Genomic DNA, 20,505 nt, shown 5'->3' with positions numbered 1-20,505 from the left:
GGCGAATTGCATACAGTACCGGTCTTGCTTTGAAAAACTTGGGAATTGCATTCTCTTCTATTTTTATCGAGGCGGTTACGCCTTTAAGAGTTCCCAGTTCTTGTTGAAATACCTCTTTAGCGTTAGCCAAGATTTTTGCCAATCGTCCAGGTGTGACGTCGTCATCCTTTTTACCAGCCACCGTCAGTGCCTGAATGGAGTGCCAGTCTAAACTTATCTTTCTGATCCATTCACGTCCCAATAACGGTGGTCCACCATCTTGCAGTATGTACAGATACAATTTCTGTATTTCCTTGCCGTTGTATTCGACAGGCACCCTTATTTTCCCTCTGGGGTATACTTTCTGCCCCATATTTGTCTTCAAGACAATGGATGTGTCTCTCAAGGGTATGTGTGAGAATAGCCGCTCGTAGTCTCGTCGATTCATGACGGTCAGGGCTGATCCTGTATCCAATTCCATTTTGACTTGGGACCCTGCTATCGTGAGGGTGACCCAAATGGTTCAGTGATCCTCTTTTGTGATTACGTTGTGTAGTTTGAGACAGCTTAGTCTCTTGTTCCTGGATTCACTAGGGAGGGGAGGGGAGGGGGGAGTGGGAGGGGGAGGGGCGGGGGGAGGGGAGGGGGAGGGGAGGGGGAGGGGGGAGGGGAGTGAGGGGAGGGGGGAGTGGGAGGGGGAGGGGCGAGTGGGAGGGGGAGGGGCGGGGAGAGGGGGAGGGGGAGGGGGGAAGTGGGGAGGGGGAGGGGGAAGGGAGGGGGAGGGGGAGGGAGGGGGATGAGGGGGAGGAGGGAAGGGATGGGGAGGCGGAAGGGAGGGGGGGAAGGGAGGGAGGGAGATGGGGAGGGGGAGGGGGGAAGGGAGGGGGGAGGGGGGAAGGGAGGGGGAGGGGAGGGGGAGGGGGGAAGGGAGGGGGAGGGGCAGGTGGGAAAGGGAGGGGGAGGGGGGAAGGGAGGGGGTGGGGAGGAGGGGGTGGAGGGGGTCTGTCCCGTGGGGGGGTCTGTCCCGTGGGTGGATGGGGGTCTGTCTCCGGGGGGGGGATGGGGGTCTCTCTCCGGGGGGGGGATGGGGGTCTCTCCCGTGAGGGGGGTGGGTCTGTCCCGTGGGGGGGGTCTGTCCCGTGGGGGGATGGGGGTCTGTCCCGTGGGGGGATGGGGGTCTGTCCCGTGGGCGGATGGGGGTCTGTCTCCGGGGGGGGGGGATGGGGGTCTCTCCCGTGAGGGGGGTGGGTCTGTCCCGTGGGGGGGGTCTGTCCCGTGGGGGGATGGGGGTCTGTCCCGTGGGCGGATGGGGGTCTGTCCCGTGGGGGGATGGGGGACTGTCCCGTGGGGGGATGGGGGACTGTCCCGGGGGGGGGGGAATGGGGGTCTATCCCGTGAGGGGGGTGGGTCTGTCCCCTGGGGGGGGGTCTGTCCCGTGGGGGGATGGGGGTCTGTCCCGTGGGGGGATGGGGGTCTGTCCCGTGGGGGGATGGGGGTCTGTCCCGTGGGGGGGAGTCTATCCCGTGGTGGGGGTGTCTATCCCGTGGAGGGGGTCTGTCCCGGGGGGCGATGGGGAGAGCACAGAAGGAGACCATTCGGCCCATCATGCCTGTGCCGGCTCTTTGGTAGAGCTCTCCAATTAGTCCCACTCCACCTGCTCTTTCCCTGTAGCCCTGCAAATTTTTCCTTTACAAGTATTTTTCCAATTCCCTTTTGAATGTAATTATTGAATCTGCTTCCACCGCCCTTTCAGGCAGCGCGTTCCAGATCACAACAACTCGCTGCGTAAAAAAAATTCTCCTCATCTCCCTCGCTCTGGTTCTTTTGCCGATCTTAAACCTGTGTGCTCTGGTTACCGACCCTTCTGCCAGGCAGTAGACTGGCACCTGCAGGACTGTGCCCTCGTAAAGAATCAATCAGCGTGGGAAGCAAAGGATGGGCAATGGAGATTTCTGACCTGTTGTAAGCATTGCTCTGATAGGTTATTTCTTTCCTTCCCTTTAGCAACTAAGGAGGAAGAATATATCACCAGTGGGAAAACAACGAGAACGACTCGAAGGCCAGATCAGCCTGAAACACAAACTATTTACAGACTGCGGTCACAGGAGAGGGCTGAACTCCCAGCATTCGGCCACTGTTCATAGGAGTTGGGACTGCCAGAAATCCTGCTTCTCAATATACAACTACATAGAAGGAAATTAAAGATGTTCAGATTCAAAGTGAGGTGCCTTGTTAATGTTCCGCCTTCCCTTGTTCTCAATCAGGGAGTCCCACCTAATTAGGAATGCACGATGCAGAATCGGTGGTAAGGGGGCTGGAATACTAAGGGGACAATGTGATGCTTCAGTTGTTCAGGGTCTTGGTCAGACCCCATCTGGAGCAGTGGGTTCAGTTCCGGGCCCCGCCTCTCAGGAAGGGTATATTGGCCTCAGATGGGGAGCAGCTCGGATTCACCAGGATGGTACCGGGGCTAAAAGGGTTAAAGTACGAGGATAGGTTGCATAAACTTGGCTTGTATTCCCTCGAGGACAGAAGGTGGAGGCAAGATCTGACCGAGATGTTTGAAATGATAAAGGATCGTTAGAGAGAAACTCTGGTGGGTAAAACCAGAACAAGGGGAACAATCTTAAAATTAGAGTCATGAGTGAAATCAGGAAACACTTCTTCACACAAAGGGTAGTCGAAATCTGGAACTCTCCGCCCCCCCCCCCCCAAAAACAAACAGTTGGATGCTGGAGGCCAATTGAAACTTTCAAAACTGAGATCGATAGATTTTTTTTAAATGTCATTCCTGGGCTGTGGGCGTCACTGGCAAGCCCAGCATTTATTGCCCTTGAGAAGGTGGTGGTGAGCTGCCTTCTTGAACTGCTGCAGTCTGTGTGGTTTTATTTTTATTATTTCCTTTTCATAGCGGTACAACTGCTCGACCATTTTAGAGGGCAGCTTAAGAGTCAACCACATTGCTGTGGGTCTGGCGTTACATACCGGCCAGACCGGGTAAAGGCAGCAGATTTCCTTCACCTAAAGGACATGAGTGAGCCAGGTGGGTTTTTACAACAATCCGATAGTTTCGTGGTCACCATTACTAATACTAGCTTTTAATTCCAGTTTATTTAATTAACTGAATTTAAATTCCCCAGCTACCTTGGTGGGATTTGAACTCACGTCTACCAGAGCATTAGTCCAGGCCTGCTTGATTACGAGCCCAGTAACATAATTACTATGCTGCCGCTCTTTTTCCGAGTAGCAGGCAGTGACTAGTGGGGTACCGCAGGGATCGGTCCTAGGACCCCAGCTGTTCACAATACAGGTAGACTATCCTTTATCCGAAAACCTCGGGACCAGCTGTGTTTCGGTTTTCGGAAAATTTCGGATTTCGGAAGGTGGGTCGGCGGGGGTCCGCGGGGGGGTCGGCGGGGGTCGGGGTCGGCGGGGGTCCGCGGGGGGGTCGGTGGGGGTCCGCGGGGGGGGGTCGGCGTCGGCGGGGGTCCGCGGGGGGGTCCACAGTCGTGGCTTGTCCGTCGCTGCTAGCCTGGAATGCAATGAACTTCCGCATTTCCACCAACAAGTTGTCGTGCTCGGTCGGAACAGGGGCCGGCACCGCCGCGGGCTCAGAGCTCTCGTTGCTTTCGAGCCTTTGGAAGAGAGTCAGGTGGTTCCGCGGGGGGGTCGGCGGGGGGGTCGTGCGCACGACTTACGCTGACCCTCTGCTCAGCGTAAGTCGGCGGGGGTCGGGGTCGGCGGGGGTCCGCGGGGGGGTCCGCGGGGGGGGTCCGCGGGGGGTCGTGCGCACAACTTACGCTGACCCTCTGCTCAGCGTAAGTCGTGCGCCACTCTGGTCATGTCGTGCGCACGACTTACGCTGACCGAAAAAACCTTCGGTTTTTAGAGGGTTTCGGTTTTCGGAAGTTCGGATAAAGGGTAGTCTACCTGTATATATAAATGATCTAGACAAGGGAACTAGATGTAATGTCTCCAAGTTTGCAGACGACACAAAGCTGGGTGGGCGTGTGTGCTGTGAGAAGGATGCCGAGAAACTCCAGTATGATTTGGACAGGTTGGGTGATTGGGCAGAAGCATGGCAGATGCAGTATAATGTGGATAAATGCGACGTTATCCACTTTGGTGGCAAAAACAGGAAGGCAGATTATTATCTGAACGGCAATAGATTGGGAGAAGAGGAAGTGCAACGAGACCTGGGTGTCCTTGTGCACCAGTCGCTGAAGGTAAGCATGCAGGTGCAGCAGGCGGTTAAGAAGGCAAATGGTATGTTGGCCTTCGTAGCGAGAGGGTTCGAGTACAAGAACAAGGATGTCTTGCTGCAGTTGTACAGGGCCTTGGTGAGACCACATCTTGAGTATTGTGTGCAGTTTTGGTCGCCTTATCTGAGGAAGGATGTTCTTGCCATGGAGGGAGTGCAGCGAAGATTCACCAGGCTGATACCTGGGATGGCAGGAATGACGTATGAGGAGAGATTGGGTCGATTGGGCTTATACTCGCTGGAGTTTAGAAGAATGAGAGGGGATCTCATTGAAACTTATAAAATTCTAACAGGACTGGACAGACTGGATGCAGGAAGGATGTTCCCGATGGTCGGGGAGTCCAGAACCAGGGGTCACAGTCTAAGGATAAGGGGTAAGCCATTTAGGACTGAGATGAGGAGGAATTTCTTCACCCAGAGAGTGGTGAACCTGTGGAATTCTCTACCACAGAAGGCAGTGGAGGCCAATTCATTAAATATATTCAAGAAGGAGTTGGATATATTTCTTAAGGCTAAAGGGATCAAGGGATATGGGGAGAAGGCAGGGACAGGGTACTGAATTTGAATGATCAGCCATGATCTCACAGAATGGCGGAGCAGGCTCAAGGGGTCGAATGGTCTACTCCTGCTCCGATCTTCTATGTTTCTATGTTCACATGGTAAGGGAGCAAGCGATATGGAACCAAGGCGGGTAAATGGAGTTGAGGTACCGATCGCACATGATCTAATTGAATGGCAGCACAGGCTCGAGGGGGTGACTGGCCTACTCCTGTTATTATGTTCCAGTGCTGTAATCCTATCGACAACCTGCACTCCCTTTGTGAATTTTATTCATACGACAACTTGAGAAAAGCTTACAGTACAAAGGGAAAACATAAAAACACCCACAATATTGTAACCCAGTTCTCTATACAACGTCCCAAGGTACCTTCACAGGAGCAAAAAATGGATGCCAACCCAAAGAAGAAGATATTAGTAGGGGTGACTAAAAGTTGGGTTTTTAAGGAAGAGTTTGAAGGAGGAGGGGGTTATACATAGATACATAGATACATAGAAGATAGGAGCAGGAGTAGGCCATTCGGCCCTTCGTGCCTGCTCCGCCATTTAATGAGATCATGGCTGATCCTTTAATTCAGTATCCCGTCCCCGCCTTCTCTCCGTAACCCTTAACCCCTTTTGCCCGTAGAAATATATCTAATTCCCTCTTAAATATATTTAATGAGCTGGCGTACACTGCCCTCTGTGGCAATGAGTTCCACAGGTTCACCACTCTCTGAGTGAAGAAATTCCCCCTCATCTCTGTCCTAAATGGTTTAGCCCTTATCCTTAAATTATGTCCTCTAGTTCTGTTCTCACCCGCCAAGGGAAACATTCCTTCTGCATCCAGTCTGTCTAGACCTGTCAGAATTTTATACACTTCTATGAGGTCCCCTCTCAATCTTCTAAACTCCAGTGTGTACATCCCTAAACTACATAGTCTCTCCTCATAGGTCATTCCCGCCATTCCTGGTATCAGCCTGGTGAATCGCCGCTGCACCCCCTCCATGGCAAGAACATCCTTCCTCAGATGAGGCGACCAAAACTGTACACAGTACTCGAGGTGTGGTCTCACCAGTGCCCTGTACAGCTGCAGCAAGGTATCCCTGTTCCTGTATTCTAACCCTTTTGCTATGAAGGCCAGCATACCGTTTGCCTTCTTGACCGCCTGTTGCACCTGCATGCTCGCCTTCAGTGACTGGTGTACAAGAACACCCAGGTCTCTCTGTACTTCCCCCTCTCCCAATCTATTGCCATTTAAATAATAATTTGCCCTCCCGTTCCTGCACCCAAGGTGGATAACTTCGCACTTGTCCACATTATAGTGCATCTGCCATTTATCCGCCCAATCGCCCAGTCTGTCCAAATCGCTCTGGAGCTTCCTGGTCTCTTCCTCTGAGCCCACCCCACCTCCTAGTTTAGTGTCGTCTGCAAATTTGGAAATGCTGCATCCGACTCCCTGATCCAGGTCATTAATGTAAATTGTGAACAGCTGGGGGCCCAGGACAGATCCCTGTGGTACCCCACTTGTTACTGCCTGCCATTCAGAAAATGAGCCGTTTATTCCAACTCTCTGTTTTCTATCTGACAGCCAGTTCCCTATCCACGCCAAAACTTTCCCCTTTATCCCATGAGCCTCAATTTTCCATGCTAATCTTTTATGTGGGACCTTATCGAAGGCCTTTTGGAAGTCCAGGTACACCACATCTACTGGCTCTCCCCCATCTATTCTACCAGTTACTCCCTCAAAAAATTCCAATAGATTAGTCAAGCACGATTTACCCTTTGTAAATCCATGTTGACTCTGTCCTATCCTGTCCCCATTTGCTAAGTGCTCCGCTATTTCATCCTTAATGATGGACTCCAGCATTTTGCCCACAACTGATGTAAGGCTTACAGGTCTGTAATTACCTGCTTTTTCCCTACCCCCCTTTTTGAATAGTGGGGTAACGTTAGCTACCCTCCAATCCATCGGCACTGTTCCCGAGTCTAATGAATTCTGAAAAATCATCCTTAGTGCATCCGCTATCTCTAGGGCCACCTCCTTCAGTACCCTAGGATGCATGTTATCAGGCCCTGGGGATTTGTCCACCTTCAATCCCTTTAGCTTCCTTAACACCATATCCTTAGAGATATTGATTTGCGTCAGTTCCTCCTTTGCCAATGTCCCTATTTTTCCCGATATCCCAGGGAGGTTTTTTGTGTCTTCCTTCGTAAAGACTGACCCAAAGTATGCATTTAGTTGATCTGCCATTTCCTTATTTCCCATTATATATTCCCCCGTATCTGACTGCAATGGACCAACTTTGGTTTTCACCAGTCTTTTCCTTTTGATATATTTATAAAAGCTTTTGGAGTTAGTTTTTATATTTTCCGCCAGCTTGTTTTCGTAAGCTATTTTGCCCCTCTTGATCATGCCCTTTGCCCTCCTTTGCTCTATCTTAAACTGTTCCCAATCTTCCGCTCTGGCGCTTTTTTTGGCTATTTTATACGCCCTATCTTTGGATTTTATGCTGTCTCTAATTTCCCCTGTTATCCACGGTTGAGTCACCTTTTTAGATTTCCTTTTATGCCAGATTGGTATAAACAATTTTTGCAATTTTGTCATTCTATCTTTAAATGTTTGCCATTGTTTATCTACCTCCAGTCCTCTCAGGAACGTTGTCCAATCAGACCTACTCAGTTCCCGTCTCATGGCATCATAATTCCCCTTGTTTAAATTCAGGACCTTAGTCTCTGAGTCAATTTCTTCGCTCTCCATTTCGAGTGAGAAATCGATCATGTTATGATCGCTCTGACCCAAGGGTCCCCGTACAACAAGATTACTGATTAGTCCCTTCTCATTGCACAGTACCCAGTCCAATATAGCCTGTTCCCGAGTTGGTTCCTCGACATATTGATCCAGATAACCATCCCTTAAACACTCAAGGAATTCCTCCTCCTCATTATTTTTACTGATTAGGCTAGTCCAATCTATATGTAAGTTAAAGTCACCTATGATGACAGCTGTGCTCTTATTGCACGCTTCTCTAATTTCCCTCGTGATGCCCTCCCTAACCTCTATTTTACTATTTGGAGGCCTATATACCACTCCTATTAATGTTTTTCGCCCCTCGCTATTTCTTAGCTCCACCCATATAGATTCTGTATTAACTGAGTTAATATCCTTCCTTTCAATTGCATTTATCCCCTCTTTTACTAGCAATGCTACCCCTCCTCCCTTTCTTTTTTGTCGATCCTTCCTAAATACTGAATACCCCTGTATGTTAAGCTCCCAGCCCTGCTCACCCTGCAACCATGTTTCCGTAATCCCAATTGGATCATAATTATTAACCTCTATTTCCACAGCTAATTCATCTACCTTGTTCCTGATGCTTCTCGCATTAAGGTATAAAACCCTCAGGCTTTTTTTATGCTCACATTTTTTATGAATTAGTTTGGCCCTTTGTTTTTTGTTCCTCACCCTTTTACCATTTATTTCTGTCTGCCTTTCACTTTCCTCTATTTCACTACATAGGTTTCTAGCCCCCTGCCATACTAGTTTAAATGCTCCCGAACTGCTTTATCAAAAATTACCCCGAGAACATCAGTTCCATCTCTGCACAGGTGTAGACCGTCCCTTTTGTATAGGTCACACCTACCACAAAACTGGTTCCAATGCCTCAAAAATTTAAAACCCTCCCTCTTACACCACTGCTCAAGCCACGTATTTAGCCTAACTATCCTGTTCTCTGTACTCTTACTAGCACGTGGCACTGGTAGTAATCCAGAGATTACTACCTTCGAGGTCCTACTTTTTAGCTTGGCTCCTAACTCCCTAAATTCTACTTGGGGAGACAGAGATGTTTAGGGAGGGAACTCCAGAGCTTAGGGCCCAGATGGCTAAAGGCACGCTGCCAGTGATGGACCAAAAGGAGTGGAAGATGAACAAGAGGCCAGGGTTGGAGGAACGCCGGGATCTTGGAGGGCTGGAGGAGGTTACAGAGATAGGGAGGGACGAGGCCATGGAGGGATGTGAAAACAAGGATGAGAATTTTAAATTTGAGTCCATGATCTTAGTGAATGGCGGAGCAGGCTCGAGGGGCCGTGTGGCCGACTCCTGCTCCTAATTCTTATGTTCTGATGAGGCATTGCCGGACTGGGAGCCAGTGTGTGTCTGCAAGCACAGGGATGATGGGTGATCATGACTTGGTGCGAGTTAGGAGATGGGGCAGTGAGCACAGGGGCGATGGGTGAACGGGACTCGGTGCGAGTTAGGAGGCGGGCAACAGAGTTTTGGATGATCTCAAGTTTACGGAGGGTGCAAGATGGGAGGTTGGCCAGGAGTGCATTGGAATAGTCGAGTCTGGAGGTAACAAAAGCATGGATGAGGGTTTCAACAGCAGATGGTCTAAGACAGGGGTGGTGATGGGCGATGTTACAGAGGTGGAGGTAGGCGGTCTTGGCGATGGAGAGGATATGGGGTCGGAAGCTCAGCTCGGGGTCAAATAGGACGTTGAGTTTGTGAAAAGTCGGGTTCAGCCTTAGCCAGTGGCCAGGGAGCGCGATGGAATCGGTGGCTAAGGAACAGAGTTTGTGGCGGTGGCCAAAGACAATGGCTTTGGTCTTTCCAGTGATTCATGACACCCAGCATAAACAAAGCACTGGGGTTCATTTCCAGAGGGATAGAATTGAAAACCAGAGAAGTTATGATAAACTTTTATAGCACCTTGGTCAGACCACACTCGGGAGCAATGTTCCACTTAATTTTTCTTGGGCGGTGTGGCCCCTTTAACAGGCTGCAAGGCCCATAGAGACAGATTTTTGAATATTAAGGAAATCGAGGGATATGGGGATAGTTCAGGAAAGTGGAGATGAGGTAGAAGATCAGCTATGATCTCATTGAATGGCGGAGCAGGCTCAAGGGGCCGAATGGCCGACTCCTGCTCCTATTTCTTATGTTCTTATATTTCAAGGTCTGCACATGCGGAGTTTTTTCAATTTAAAGGTCCGCTCATCGGCTGCGCGGGACCCCTAGTGCTGCATAGCCGTGCAGCTTAAAGTGAACCGTCCTTGGGAGTACTGTGCACAGATCTGGTTTCATAAGAAGATAAGAAATAGGAGCAGGAGTCGGCCATTCGGCCCTTCGAGCCTGCTCCGCCATTCAGTGAGACCTTGGCTGATCTTCTGCCTCAACTCCATTCACCGGCCCTATCGCCATATCCCATGATGCCTTTACTAGTCAGAAATCTATTGACTTCTGTTTTGAATATACCCAATGACTGAGCCTCCACAGCCCTCTGGGGTAGAGAATTCCAAAGATTCACCACCCTCTGTGTGAAGAAATTTCTTCTCATCTCAGTCCTGAATGGCCTACCCTTTATCCTGAGGCTGTGGCCCCTGGTTCCAGACCGCCCAGCCAAGGGAAACATTCTCCCAGCATCCACCCTATCAAGCCCTGTAATCATTTTGTATGCTTCAATGAGATCCCCTCTCATTCTTCTGAATTCAAGAGAATACAATCCTAGTTTACTCAATCTCTTCTCATACGACAGTCCCGCCATCCCAGGAATCAATCTCATGAACCTTCGTTGCACTCCCTCTATGGCAAGTATATCCTTCCTTAGGTTTTGCTTCCTGGGACACTGGCACCAGTACTGGGGCAGGAGGGAGCTGTTCCATTGGGACGGGCTTCACTTGGCCAGTGCTGGGACTAGAGTCCTGGCGGATCATATAACTAGGGCTGTAGAGAGGGCTTTAAACTAACTAGTGGGAGGGAGGTTCCTAGAGAGCAAATAATAAAAATGACAACAGAGAAGGTCATAGACTTAGGTAGCAGTGGGGAAATTAAAAACCAGAGCGTGTCAGGAAGGGGCAGAAGGTATGGAGTAAAAGGTAAATAATAAAAAGGGCAAAAGCAGGAACTAAGTGTCACAAAACACATTTGAAAGTTCTCTATCTGAATGCACGTAGCATTCATAACAAAATAGACGAGTTAATGGGACAAATAATTACATATGGGTATGATCTTGTGGCCATTACAGAAACATGGCTGCAGGGTGACAATGCCTGGGAATTAAACATACCAGGTTATTTAACGATCAGGAAGGACAGGCAGGAAGGAAGGGGAGGTGGGGTGGCTATGTTAATAAAGGAAAGAATCACTGTAATACAGAGAAATGATATTGGGTCAAAAGATCAGGATAATGAAACAGTTTGGGTGGAGGTAAGGAATAATAAGGGGAAAAAAACACTAGTGGGCGTAGTCTATAGGCCTCCGAACAGTGGCAACTCTGTTGGACGGAGTATCAATCAGGAAATAGTTGAGGCTTGTAATAAGGGAACATCTATAATTATGGGGGATTTTAACTATCATATTAATTGGACAAATCAAATTGGGCAGGGCTGCCTTGAGGATGAGTTCATTGAATGTATTAGGGATGGGTTTCTTGAGCAGTATGTAACTGAACCGACCAGGGGGCAAGCAACCTTAGATCTGGTCCTGTGTAACGAGACAGGATTAATTAAAAATGTCCCAGTAAAGGATCCCCTTGGAATGAGTGACCATAACATGGTTGAATTCCATATTCAATTAGAGGGTGAGAAGGTTGGCTCTCAAACAAGCGTGCTAAGCTTGAATAAAGGAGACTATGAAGGTATGAGAGCGGAATTGAGTAGAGTGGATTGGGAAAATAGATTAAAGGGTAAGACGATACATGATCAGTGGTGTACATTTAAGGAGTTATTTTACAACTTCCAAAAATATATATTCCGCTGAGAAGAAAAGGGTGTAAAAGAAAAGACAGCCATCCGTGGCTAAGTAAAGAAATTAAGGATAGTATTCGACTAAAAACAAGGGCATATAAGGTAGCCAAATCTAGTGGGAGGATAGAGGATTGGGAAAACTTTAAAAGACAGCAAAAAATAACAAAAAGATTGATTAAGAAAGGGAAGATAGATTATGAAAGTAAATTAGCAAAAAATATAAAAACAGATAGTAAGAGTTTTTATAGTTATATGAAAAGAAAAAGGGTGGCTAAAGTAAATGTTGGTCCCTTAGAGGATGAGACCGGGAAATTAATGGTGGGAAATATGGAGATGGCAAAAACACTGAATGAATATTTTATATCAGTCTTTACAGTAGAAGACACAAAGAATATCCCAACACTGGACAAACAGGGGGCTAAAGGGGGGGAGGAGCTAAACACGATCAAAATCACTAAGGAAGTGGTACTCGGTAAAATAATGGGACTCAAGGTGGATAAATCACCTGGACCTGATGGCTTACATCCTAGGGTCCTGAGGGAAGTGGCGGTAGGGATTGTGGCTGCATTGGTAATAATTTTCCAAAACTCCCTGGACTCAGCAAAGGTCCCGGCAGACTGGAAAAGTGCTAATGTAACGCCCTTATTTAAAAAGGGCAGTAGACAGAAGGCTGGAAACTATAGACCGGTTAGCCTAACACCTGTGGTAGGTAAAATTTTGGAGTTCATTATTAAGGAGACAGTAACAGGACATTTGGATAATCATAATTTAATAGGACAAAGTCAGCATGGTTTTATGAAGGGGAAGTCATGTTTGACAAATTTGCTGGAGTTCTTTGAGGAAGTAACATATAGGGTGGATAAAGGGGAACCAGTGGACGTAGTGTATTTAGACTTCCAAAAGGCATTTGACAAGGTGCCACACAAAAGATTATTGCTTAAGATAAAAAATCACGGGATTGGGGGTAATATTCTGGCATGGATAGAGGATTGGCTATCTAACAGAAGGCAGAGAGTTGGGATAAATGGTTCATTCTCAGACTGGCAATCAGTAACTAGTGGTGTTCCGCAGGGGTCAGTGCTGGGTCCCAACTCTTTACAATCTATGTTAACGATTTGGAGGAGGGAACCGAGTGTAACATATCAAAGTTTGCAGATGATACTAAGATGGGAGGGAAAGTAGTGAGTGAGGAGGACATAAAAAACCTGCAAGGGGACATAGACAGGCTAAGTAAGTGGGCAGAGATTTGGCAGATGGAATACAATACTGGAAAGTGTGAGGTTATGCACTTTGGCAGGAAAAATCATAGAGCAAGTTATTATCTTAATGGCAAGAAACTGGAAAGTACTGAGGTACAAAGGGATCTGGGGGTCCTGGTGCACAAAACTCAAAAGGTTAGTATGCAGGTGCAGCAAGTGATTAAGAAGGCCAATGGAATGTTGGCTTTCATTGCTAGGGGGATAGAATATAAAAATAGGGAGGTATTGCTTCAGTTGTACAAGGTATTGGTGAGGCCGCACCTGGAATACTGCGTACAGTTTTGGTGTCCATACTTAAGAAAGGACATACTTGCTCTCGAGTCAGTACAAAGAAGGTTCACTCGGTTAATCCCGGGGATGAGGGGATGGACATATGAGGAGAGGTTGAGTGGATTGGGACTCTACTCATTGGAGTTCAGAAGAATGAGAGGCGATCTTATTGAAACATGTAAGATTGTGAATGGGTCGGATCGGGTGGATGCGGGGAAGATGTTCCCGATGATGGGTGAAACTAGAACTAGGGGGCATAGCCTTAGAATAAGGGGCTGCTCTTTCAAAACTGAGATGAGGAGGAACTACTTCACTCAGAGGGTGGTAGGTCCATGGAATATGCTGCCCCAAAAAGCTGTAGAAGCTACATCATTACATAAATTTAAAACAGAAATAGACAGTTTCCTAGAAGTAAAGGGAATTAAGGGTTACGGGGAGCGGGCAGGAATTTGGACATGAGTCTAGGTTCGGATCGGTCATGGCCCTGTGGGTAGCGGAGCGGGCCCTGGGGCCGTGTAGCCTGATCCTGCTCCTATTTTGTGTGTCTAATTCTGTTAGATTCAGGAGATGGTTCTGTGATAGTGGATTGGCGGTTAGGATCAGATCAGCCATGATCTTATTGAATGGCGGAGCAGGCTCGAGGGGCCGATTGGCCTACTCCTGCTCCTATTTCTTATGTTCTTATGTTCTTATGTAAGGAGACCACAATTGTACACAGTACTCCAGGTGTGGTCTCATCAAGGCCCTATATAATTGGAGTAAGACTTCTTTACTCCTGTACTCATATCCTCTTGTAATGAAGGCCAGCATACCATTTCCCTTCCTAATGGCTTGCTGCACCTGCACATTCACGTTCAGTGACTTATGTACAAGGACACCCAGGTTCCTTTGAGCATCTGCATTCCCCAATCTTTCACCATTTAGGAAATATTCTGCCTTTCTGTTTTTTCTCCCAAAGTGGATAATGTCACATTTATCCACATTATATTCCATCTGCCATGTACTCGCCCACTCACTGAGCCTGTCGAGATCCCTTTGAAGCATCTTCACATCCTCTTCACAACTGACACTGCCACCTAGCTTTGTATCATCAGCAAATTTGGAAATGTTACTGATGCACTATCAATTGCTACAAAAGACTGGAGATTGAGAAAGTAATAAACAGGCTTTTATTACCAAAGAACAGAGCATGCCTCTTGTGGTTGCCTGGTATCCAAAAGGGCCGGAGGCTTCTGAGCAGCGACCTTTATACCCAGCCATGAGGGTGGAGCCAGGGGCGGAGTCAGCTGAGGCATGCACAGACAAGTACAACAATATGCAAGAGTGAACAACAGTACTAACAGTGAACAACAATACTAACAACAGTGGTTTACCACATTCACCCCTTGTTTAGAATTGAGTCCGGCGGGGTGAAGTGCACTAAAAATTCGTGTACTGAAGTCTATCAGGAGGCCTTGTAAGCCGTCCTGAGCGTCGCAGCAGCGGCGGTGATGGTGCAGCATCCAACGGTGAACCCGGTGTCTCGTTCAGAGGAGGTGTAGCAGGTGGCGGACCCTGGGGCTGCTGCATGCCGTCTACAGGGGTCAGAGCATGGGTAATGGGAGGTAGCGATGGTGGTCTCTCAGAGGCACCCGAAGGTGCGAGGTCTCGTGCGGGGACTGTGTCCTGGGGGTAGGCAGGAGTAGCGGTGGGTGGCGAAGAGGGTGTTTCAGGAGCACCTGCAGGTGCAAGGTCTCGAATGGAGACTGTGTCCTCCCGCCCGTCCGGGTACACCACGTAAGCATACTGCGGGTTGGCGTGGAGGAGGCTCACCCTCTCGACCAGGGGGTCCGCCTTATGGGTCCTCACGTGCTTCCGCAGTAGGACGGGACCTGGAGAAGTCAGCCATGTTGGTAGCGAAATCCCCGACGTGGACTTCCTGGGGAAGGAGAACATTCTCTCGTGAGGAGTGGCATTGGTGGGTGTACAGAGCAGCGACCGAATGGAATGGAGCGCCGCAGGGAGGACCTCCTGCCAGCGGGAGGTCGGAAGGCCCTTAGATTTTAAGTTTAAAAGGACTGCCTTCCAGACTGTCGCATTCTCCCTTTCCACCTGGCCGTTACCCCGGGGGTTGTAGCTGGTGGTCCTGCTTGTAGCAATGCCTCTCGCGAGCAGGTACTGCCGAAGTTCGTCGCTCATAAAAGATGAGCCCCTGTCGCTATGGATATAGCTAGGGAAACCGAACAAGGCGAAGAGGTCATTCAGACATTTAATGACCGTGGTACTGGTCATGTCCGAGCAAGGGATGGCAAACGGGAAACGGGAGTACTCATCAATTATATTGAGGAAGTACACATTGCGGTCAGAGGAGGGGAGGGGCCCTTTAAAATCGATGCTCAGCCGCTCGAAGGGGCGCGTGGCTTTGATCAGGCTCGCTCTGTCTGGCCTATAAAAATGCGGCTTGCACTCGGCACAGATCTGGCAGTTCCTGGTCATGGTCCTGACCTCCTCGATGGAGTAGGGCAGGTTACGGGATTTGATAAAATGGAAGAACCTGGTGACCCCCGGGTGGCAGAGGTCATTGTGGAGGGTCTGTAGCCTATCAACCTGCGCGTTGGCGCACGTACCACGTGATAGGGCATCTGGGGGCTCATTGAGTTTCCCGGGCCGGTACAAGATATCGTAATTGTAGGTGGAGAGTTCGATTCTCCACCTTAAGATCTTGTCATTCTTGATTTTGCCCCGCTGCTTATTATGAAACATAAAAGCCACTGAACGCTGGTCAGTGAGCAGGGTAAATCGTTTTCCGGCCAGGTAATGCCGCCAATGTCGCACGGCTTCCACAATGGCCTGGGCCTCCTTTTCGACAGAGGAGTGTCGAATCTCGGGGCCCTGGAGGGTCCTTGAGAAAAAGGCCACGGGTCTCCCCGCCTGGTTAAGGGTTGCAGCTAGGGCAAAGTCGGATGCGTCGCTCTCCACTTGAAAAGGAAGGGACTCATCCACAGCGTGCATTGTGGCCTTCGCAATGTCTCCTTTTATGAGAGTGAAGGCTGCACAGGCCTCTGCTGTCAGGGGGAAGGAGGCGGACTTGATGAGGGGTCGGGCTTTATCCGCATAGTTGGGCACCCACTGAGCATAGTAAGAGAAAAACCCCAGGCATCTCTTCAGTGCTTTCTGGCAGTGGGGGAGGGGGAGCTCCATAAGGGGGCGCATTCTATCGGGGTCTGGGCCGATGACTCCGTTCTCCACTACGCAGCCAAGAATAGCAAGGCGCGTAGTACGAAACATACATTTGTCTTTGTTGTATGTGAGATTCAGCCGCTGGGCCGTCCGGAGGAATTTCTCTAGATTAACGTCGTGGTCCTGCTGGTCGTGGCCGCAGATGGTGACGTTGTCTAGATATGGGAAAGTGGCCTGGAGCGCGTTCTGGTCAACCATCCGGTCCATCTCCCGTTGGAAGACAGAAACTCCGTTGGTGACGCCGAAGGGAACTCTGAGAAAGTGATAGAGCCGACCGTCAGCTTCAAAAGCTGTGTACTGGCGGTCCTCAGCCCTGATGGGGAGCTGGTGGTATGCCGACTTCAGATCAATCATCGAGAACACCCGGTATTGTGCTATCTGATTGACCATGTCAGATATGCGGGGGAGTGGGTATGCATCTAGTTGGGTGTAGCGATTGATCGTCTGGCTGTAGTCAATAACTAGGCGCTGTTTTTCGCCAGTCTTCACTACCACCACTTGTGCTCGCCATGGGCTGGTGCTACTTTCAATAATCCCTTCCTTCAGGAGTCTCGCTACCTCAGATTTAATGAAGCTCCTATCCCCAACACTGTAACGCCTGCTTTTGGTAGCGATGGGCTTACAGTCGCGGGTGAGGTTAGCGAACAAGGAGGGGGGGGGGACTTTAAGGGTGGAGAGGCTGCAAATGGTGCACGGCGGGCGATTTAAAAGCTGCTGGCTGCAGACTGTGAGTGGGGGGAGGGGTCCGTCATACGCTAATGTGACACTCTTAAGGTGGCACTGAAAATCCAACCCCAGTAGAACGGCAGCGCAGAGATGGGGCAGGAGCAGAAGTTTAAAATTTTTGTATTCTGTGCCCCTTACTGAAAGGGTCACTACACAGTAGCCACCGACGTCCGCTGACTGGGCTTTGGAAGCCAAAGAGATCCGATGGCGCGTCGGCAGGACCGGGAGAGAGTAACTGCGCACCGTGTCGGGGTGGATAAAGCTCTCCGTGCTCCCGCTGTCAAAAAGGCAGGTAGTGGCGCGGCCGTTTACCGTAATATCCATCATGGACCTGGACAGTTGATGAGGGAGAGATTGGTCCAGCGTCACGGAGGCCAGCGTATGGTCGAGCGAGTCGATGTGGTCGTCAGATGAGGCGGTGGTTGAGTCCGGGTCCCCCGTGGTTGAAGTCGGAGGCGTCCAAGATGGCGGACAAAATGGCGGCGCCCACGGTCCCAATCCCCACGCGGCTGGGGGAGCCCAAGATGGCGGACAAGATGGCTGCGCCCACGGTTCGCACGCAGCGCTGCTGGCGTTAGCGGTCTTCCCTTTGCAGGCGCTAACGTAGTGACCTTTCTTCCCGCAGCCGGAGCAGGTAGCATTCTTCGCGGGGCAGCGTGCTCTAGGGTGTTTAGCTTGGCCACAAAAATAGCATTTTTGTGCCTTGGACATCGCTGCAGCAGTCGGAGGTGGCGGTCCCATGGCCCAAGATTGCGGCGTCCACGGCGCGGGGCGATGAGGGGAAAAAGCGTCCATATTTCTGTGGGCCGCGTCGAGCAAGAGCGCGAGGGACACTGCCTTTGTCAGGTCTATTTCACCCTTCTCCAGCAGCCTCTGCCGAGAGTAGTCGGACCTTAGACCCGCAACGAAAGCGTCTCGTATCAGTCCCTCCGCATGTGCCGCGGCCGATACTTCCTTGCAGTCGCAGCCGCGTCCGAGTACCCGCAGTGCCCGTAGGAAGGCTTCCACCGATTCCCCGGGCTGCTGTCTGCGAGATCTTAAAAGGTGCCTGGCATAGACCGTGTTAACCGGGCGTGCATACTGCCCTTTCAGTAGGTCGATAGCCGCCGCGTAGGTCGTCGCATCTTGGATTAAAGTATAGACTTGGTGGCTCACCTTCGAGGCCAGGATTTTCAGTTTATTTTCATCAAGAGTCACGGTCGAGGCTTCCAGATACGCCTCAAAGCAACGCAGCCATTGTGCGAATTTAGTCGACGAACCCGCTTCTTGGGGGTCTAGGTCCAGGCATGTTGGTCTGAGGGCTCGCAGCAGCGCCTGCTGCTCAGCGTTTTGCGCCATCGGTTGATCAGCATCCGCAGCCAACATTTAACTTTGGTAATAAAATTGATGCACTATCAATTGCTACAAAAGACTGGAGATTGAGAAAGTAATAAACAGGCTTTTATTACCAAAGAACAGAGCATGCCTCTTGTGGTTGCCTGGTATCCAAAAGGGCCGGAGGCTTCTGAGCAGCGACCTTTATACCCAGCCATGAGGGTGGAGCCAGGGGCGGAGTCAGCTGAGGCATGCACAGACAAGTACAACAATATGCAAGAGTGAACAACAGTACTAACAGTGAACAACAATACTAACAACAGTGGTTTACCACAGTTACGTTTAGTCCCCTCATCCAAATCATTGATATAGATTGTGAATAGCTGGGGCCCAAGCACCGATCCTTGCGGTACCCCACTAGTCACATCTGCCATCCTGAAAAAGACCCGTTTATCCCTACTCTTTGTTTTCTGTCTGTTAACCAATTCTTAATCCATGTTAGTATATTACCCCGAATTCCATGTGCCCAAATTTTGTTCACCAACCTCTTGTGTGGGACCTTATCGAAGGCATTCTGAAAATCCAAATACACCACATCTACCGGATCCCCTTTGTCTACTCCACTAGTTACATCCTCAAAGAACTCCAATAGGTTTGTTAAACAAGATTTCCCTTTCATAAATCCATGTTGACTCTGCCCAATCTTACTATTAGTTTCTAAGTGCCCAGTTATTGCATCCTTTATAATAGATTCCAGCATTTTCCCAACTACTGATGTGAGGCTAACAGGTCTGTAGTTCCCCGTTTTCTCTCTCCCTCCTTTCTTAAATAGCAGGATTACATTTGCTATCCTCCAATCTGCAGGAACCGTTCCAGAATCTATAGAATTTTGGAAGATGACAACCAATGTGTCCACTATCTCAATGGCCACCTCTTTCAAAACCCTAGAATGTAGGTCATCCGGTCCTTGGGATTTATCGACTTTTAGTCCCATTAATTTTGCTAGTACTGTTTTTTTACTAATAATACTTTCTTTAAGTTCCTCATTATCGCCACACCCTTGGTTTTCTCGTATTTCTGGGAGGTTTTTATGTCTTCCTCCGTGAAGACAGAAACAAAGTATTTATTTAATTTCTCTGCCATTTCCTCACTCCCCATTATAAATTCTCCCGTCTCTGACTGTAAAGGACCTACATTTACCTTCACCAGTCTTTTCCTTTTCACATACCTATAGAAGCTTTTATAATCCGTTTTTATATTTTTCGCTAGTTTGTGCTCATATTCCATTTTCCCTTTCTTTATCAATTTCTTGGTCCCCCTTTGCTGATTTCTAAAATGATCCCAATCTTCAGGCTGACCGCTTTTTCTGGCCACTTTATAAGCTTCCTCCTTTGACTTAATACTAGCTTTAATTTCTTTTGTTAGCCAGGGTTGGATCACTTTTCCTTTTGGGTTTTTATGCCCTAGAGGAATATATGTTTGTTGCAAATTATGCATTATTTCCTTGAATGTTAGCCATTGTATGTCCACCTTCATACCTTTTAGTGTAGTCTCCCAATCTACCATGGCCAACTTATCCCTCATACCCTTGTTTTTTCCTCTGTTTAAGATTGAAGACCTTTCTTTCAGATTGGACGACATCACTCGCAAACTTAATGTAAAATTCAATCATATTATGGTCACTTGTCCCTAAAGGCCCCTTTACCACAAGATTATTGATTAGAACTTTCTCATTACACAGTACCAGATCCAGAACAGCCTGTTCGCTGGTTGGTTTCTCCACATACTGATCTAGGAAACCATCTTGCATGCATTCCAAGAATTTGTCCTCCACACCATTAGTGGTAATTTGATATGCCCAGTCAATATGTAGATTAAAGTCCCCCGTGATTACCGTATTGCCCTTGTTACATGCACTTCTAATCTCTTGATTGATACTGTGCCCTACATTACCACTACTGTTTGGTGGCCTATACACAACTCCCACCAATGTTTTCCGCCCTTTGCTGTTTATTAACTCCACCCAAACTGATTCCAGTTCTACACCAAGCTCTTTTATCTTTACCCTACCAATCTCATCCCTTATTAACAGCGCTATGCCACCTCCTTTTCCTTTTTGTCTGTCCTTCCTAAATGTTGAGTACCCTGGAACATTCAGTTCCAGCTTTGGTTACCCTGCAACCATGTCTCTGTAAT

General features: G+C 49.0%; 1 protein-coding gene across 1 annotated transcript in view; it reads left to right on the top strand.

Moving 5' to 3' along the window:
• The window catches only part of LOC147109030 (uncharacterized), a 195,981-nt gene extending 193,783 nt beyond the window's left edge, over positions 1 to 2,198 (top strand). The window contains exon 20 of the mRNA XM_086004169.1: positions 1,984 to 2,198. Within this exon, the coding sequence (XP_085860295.1) occupies positions 1,984 to 1,990 (7 nt within the window). The 3' untranslated portion in view covers positions 1,991 to 2,198. The remainder of the gene's footprint in view (positions 1 to 1,983) is intronic.
• The last annotated feature ends 18,307 nt before the right edge of the window (positions 2,199 to 20,505 follow it).

The sequence above is a fragment of the Somniosus microcephalus genome, chromosome 12, assembly GCF_052327205.1.
Source record: "Somniosus microcephalus isolate GS21.2 chromosome 12, FLI_Smic_1.0, whole genome shotgun sequence".
NCBI lineage: Eukaryota > Metazoa > Chordata > Chondrichthyes > Squaliformes > Somniosidae > Somniosus > Somniosus microcephalus.
The sequence above is the reverse complement of the archived record's forward strand: the minus strand, read 5'-3'. Positions and strand labels throughout refer to the sequence as shown.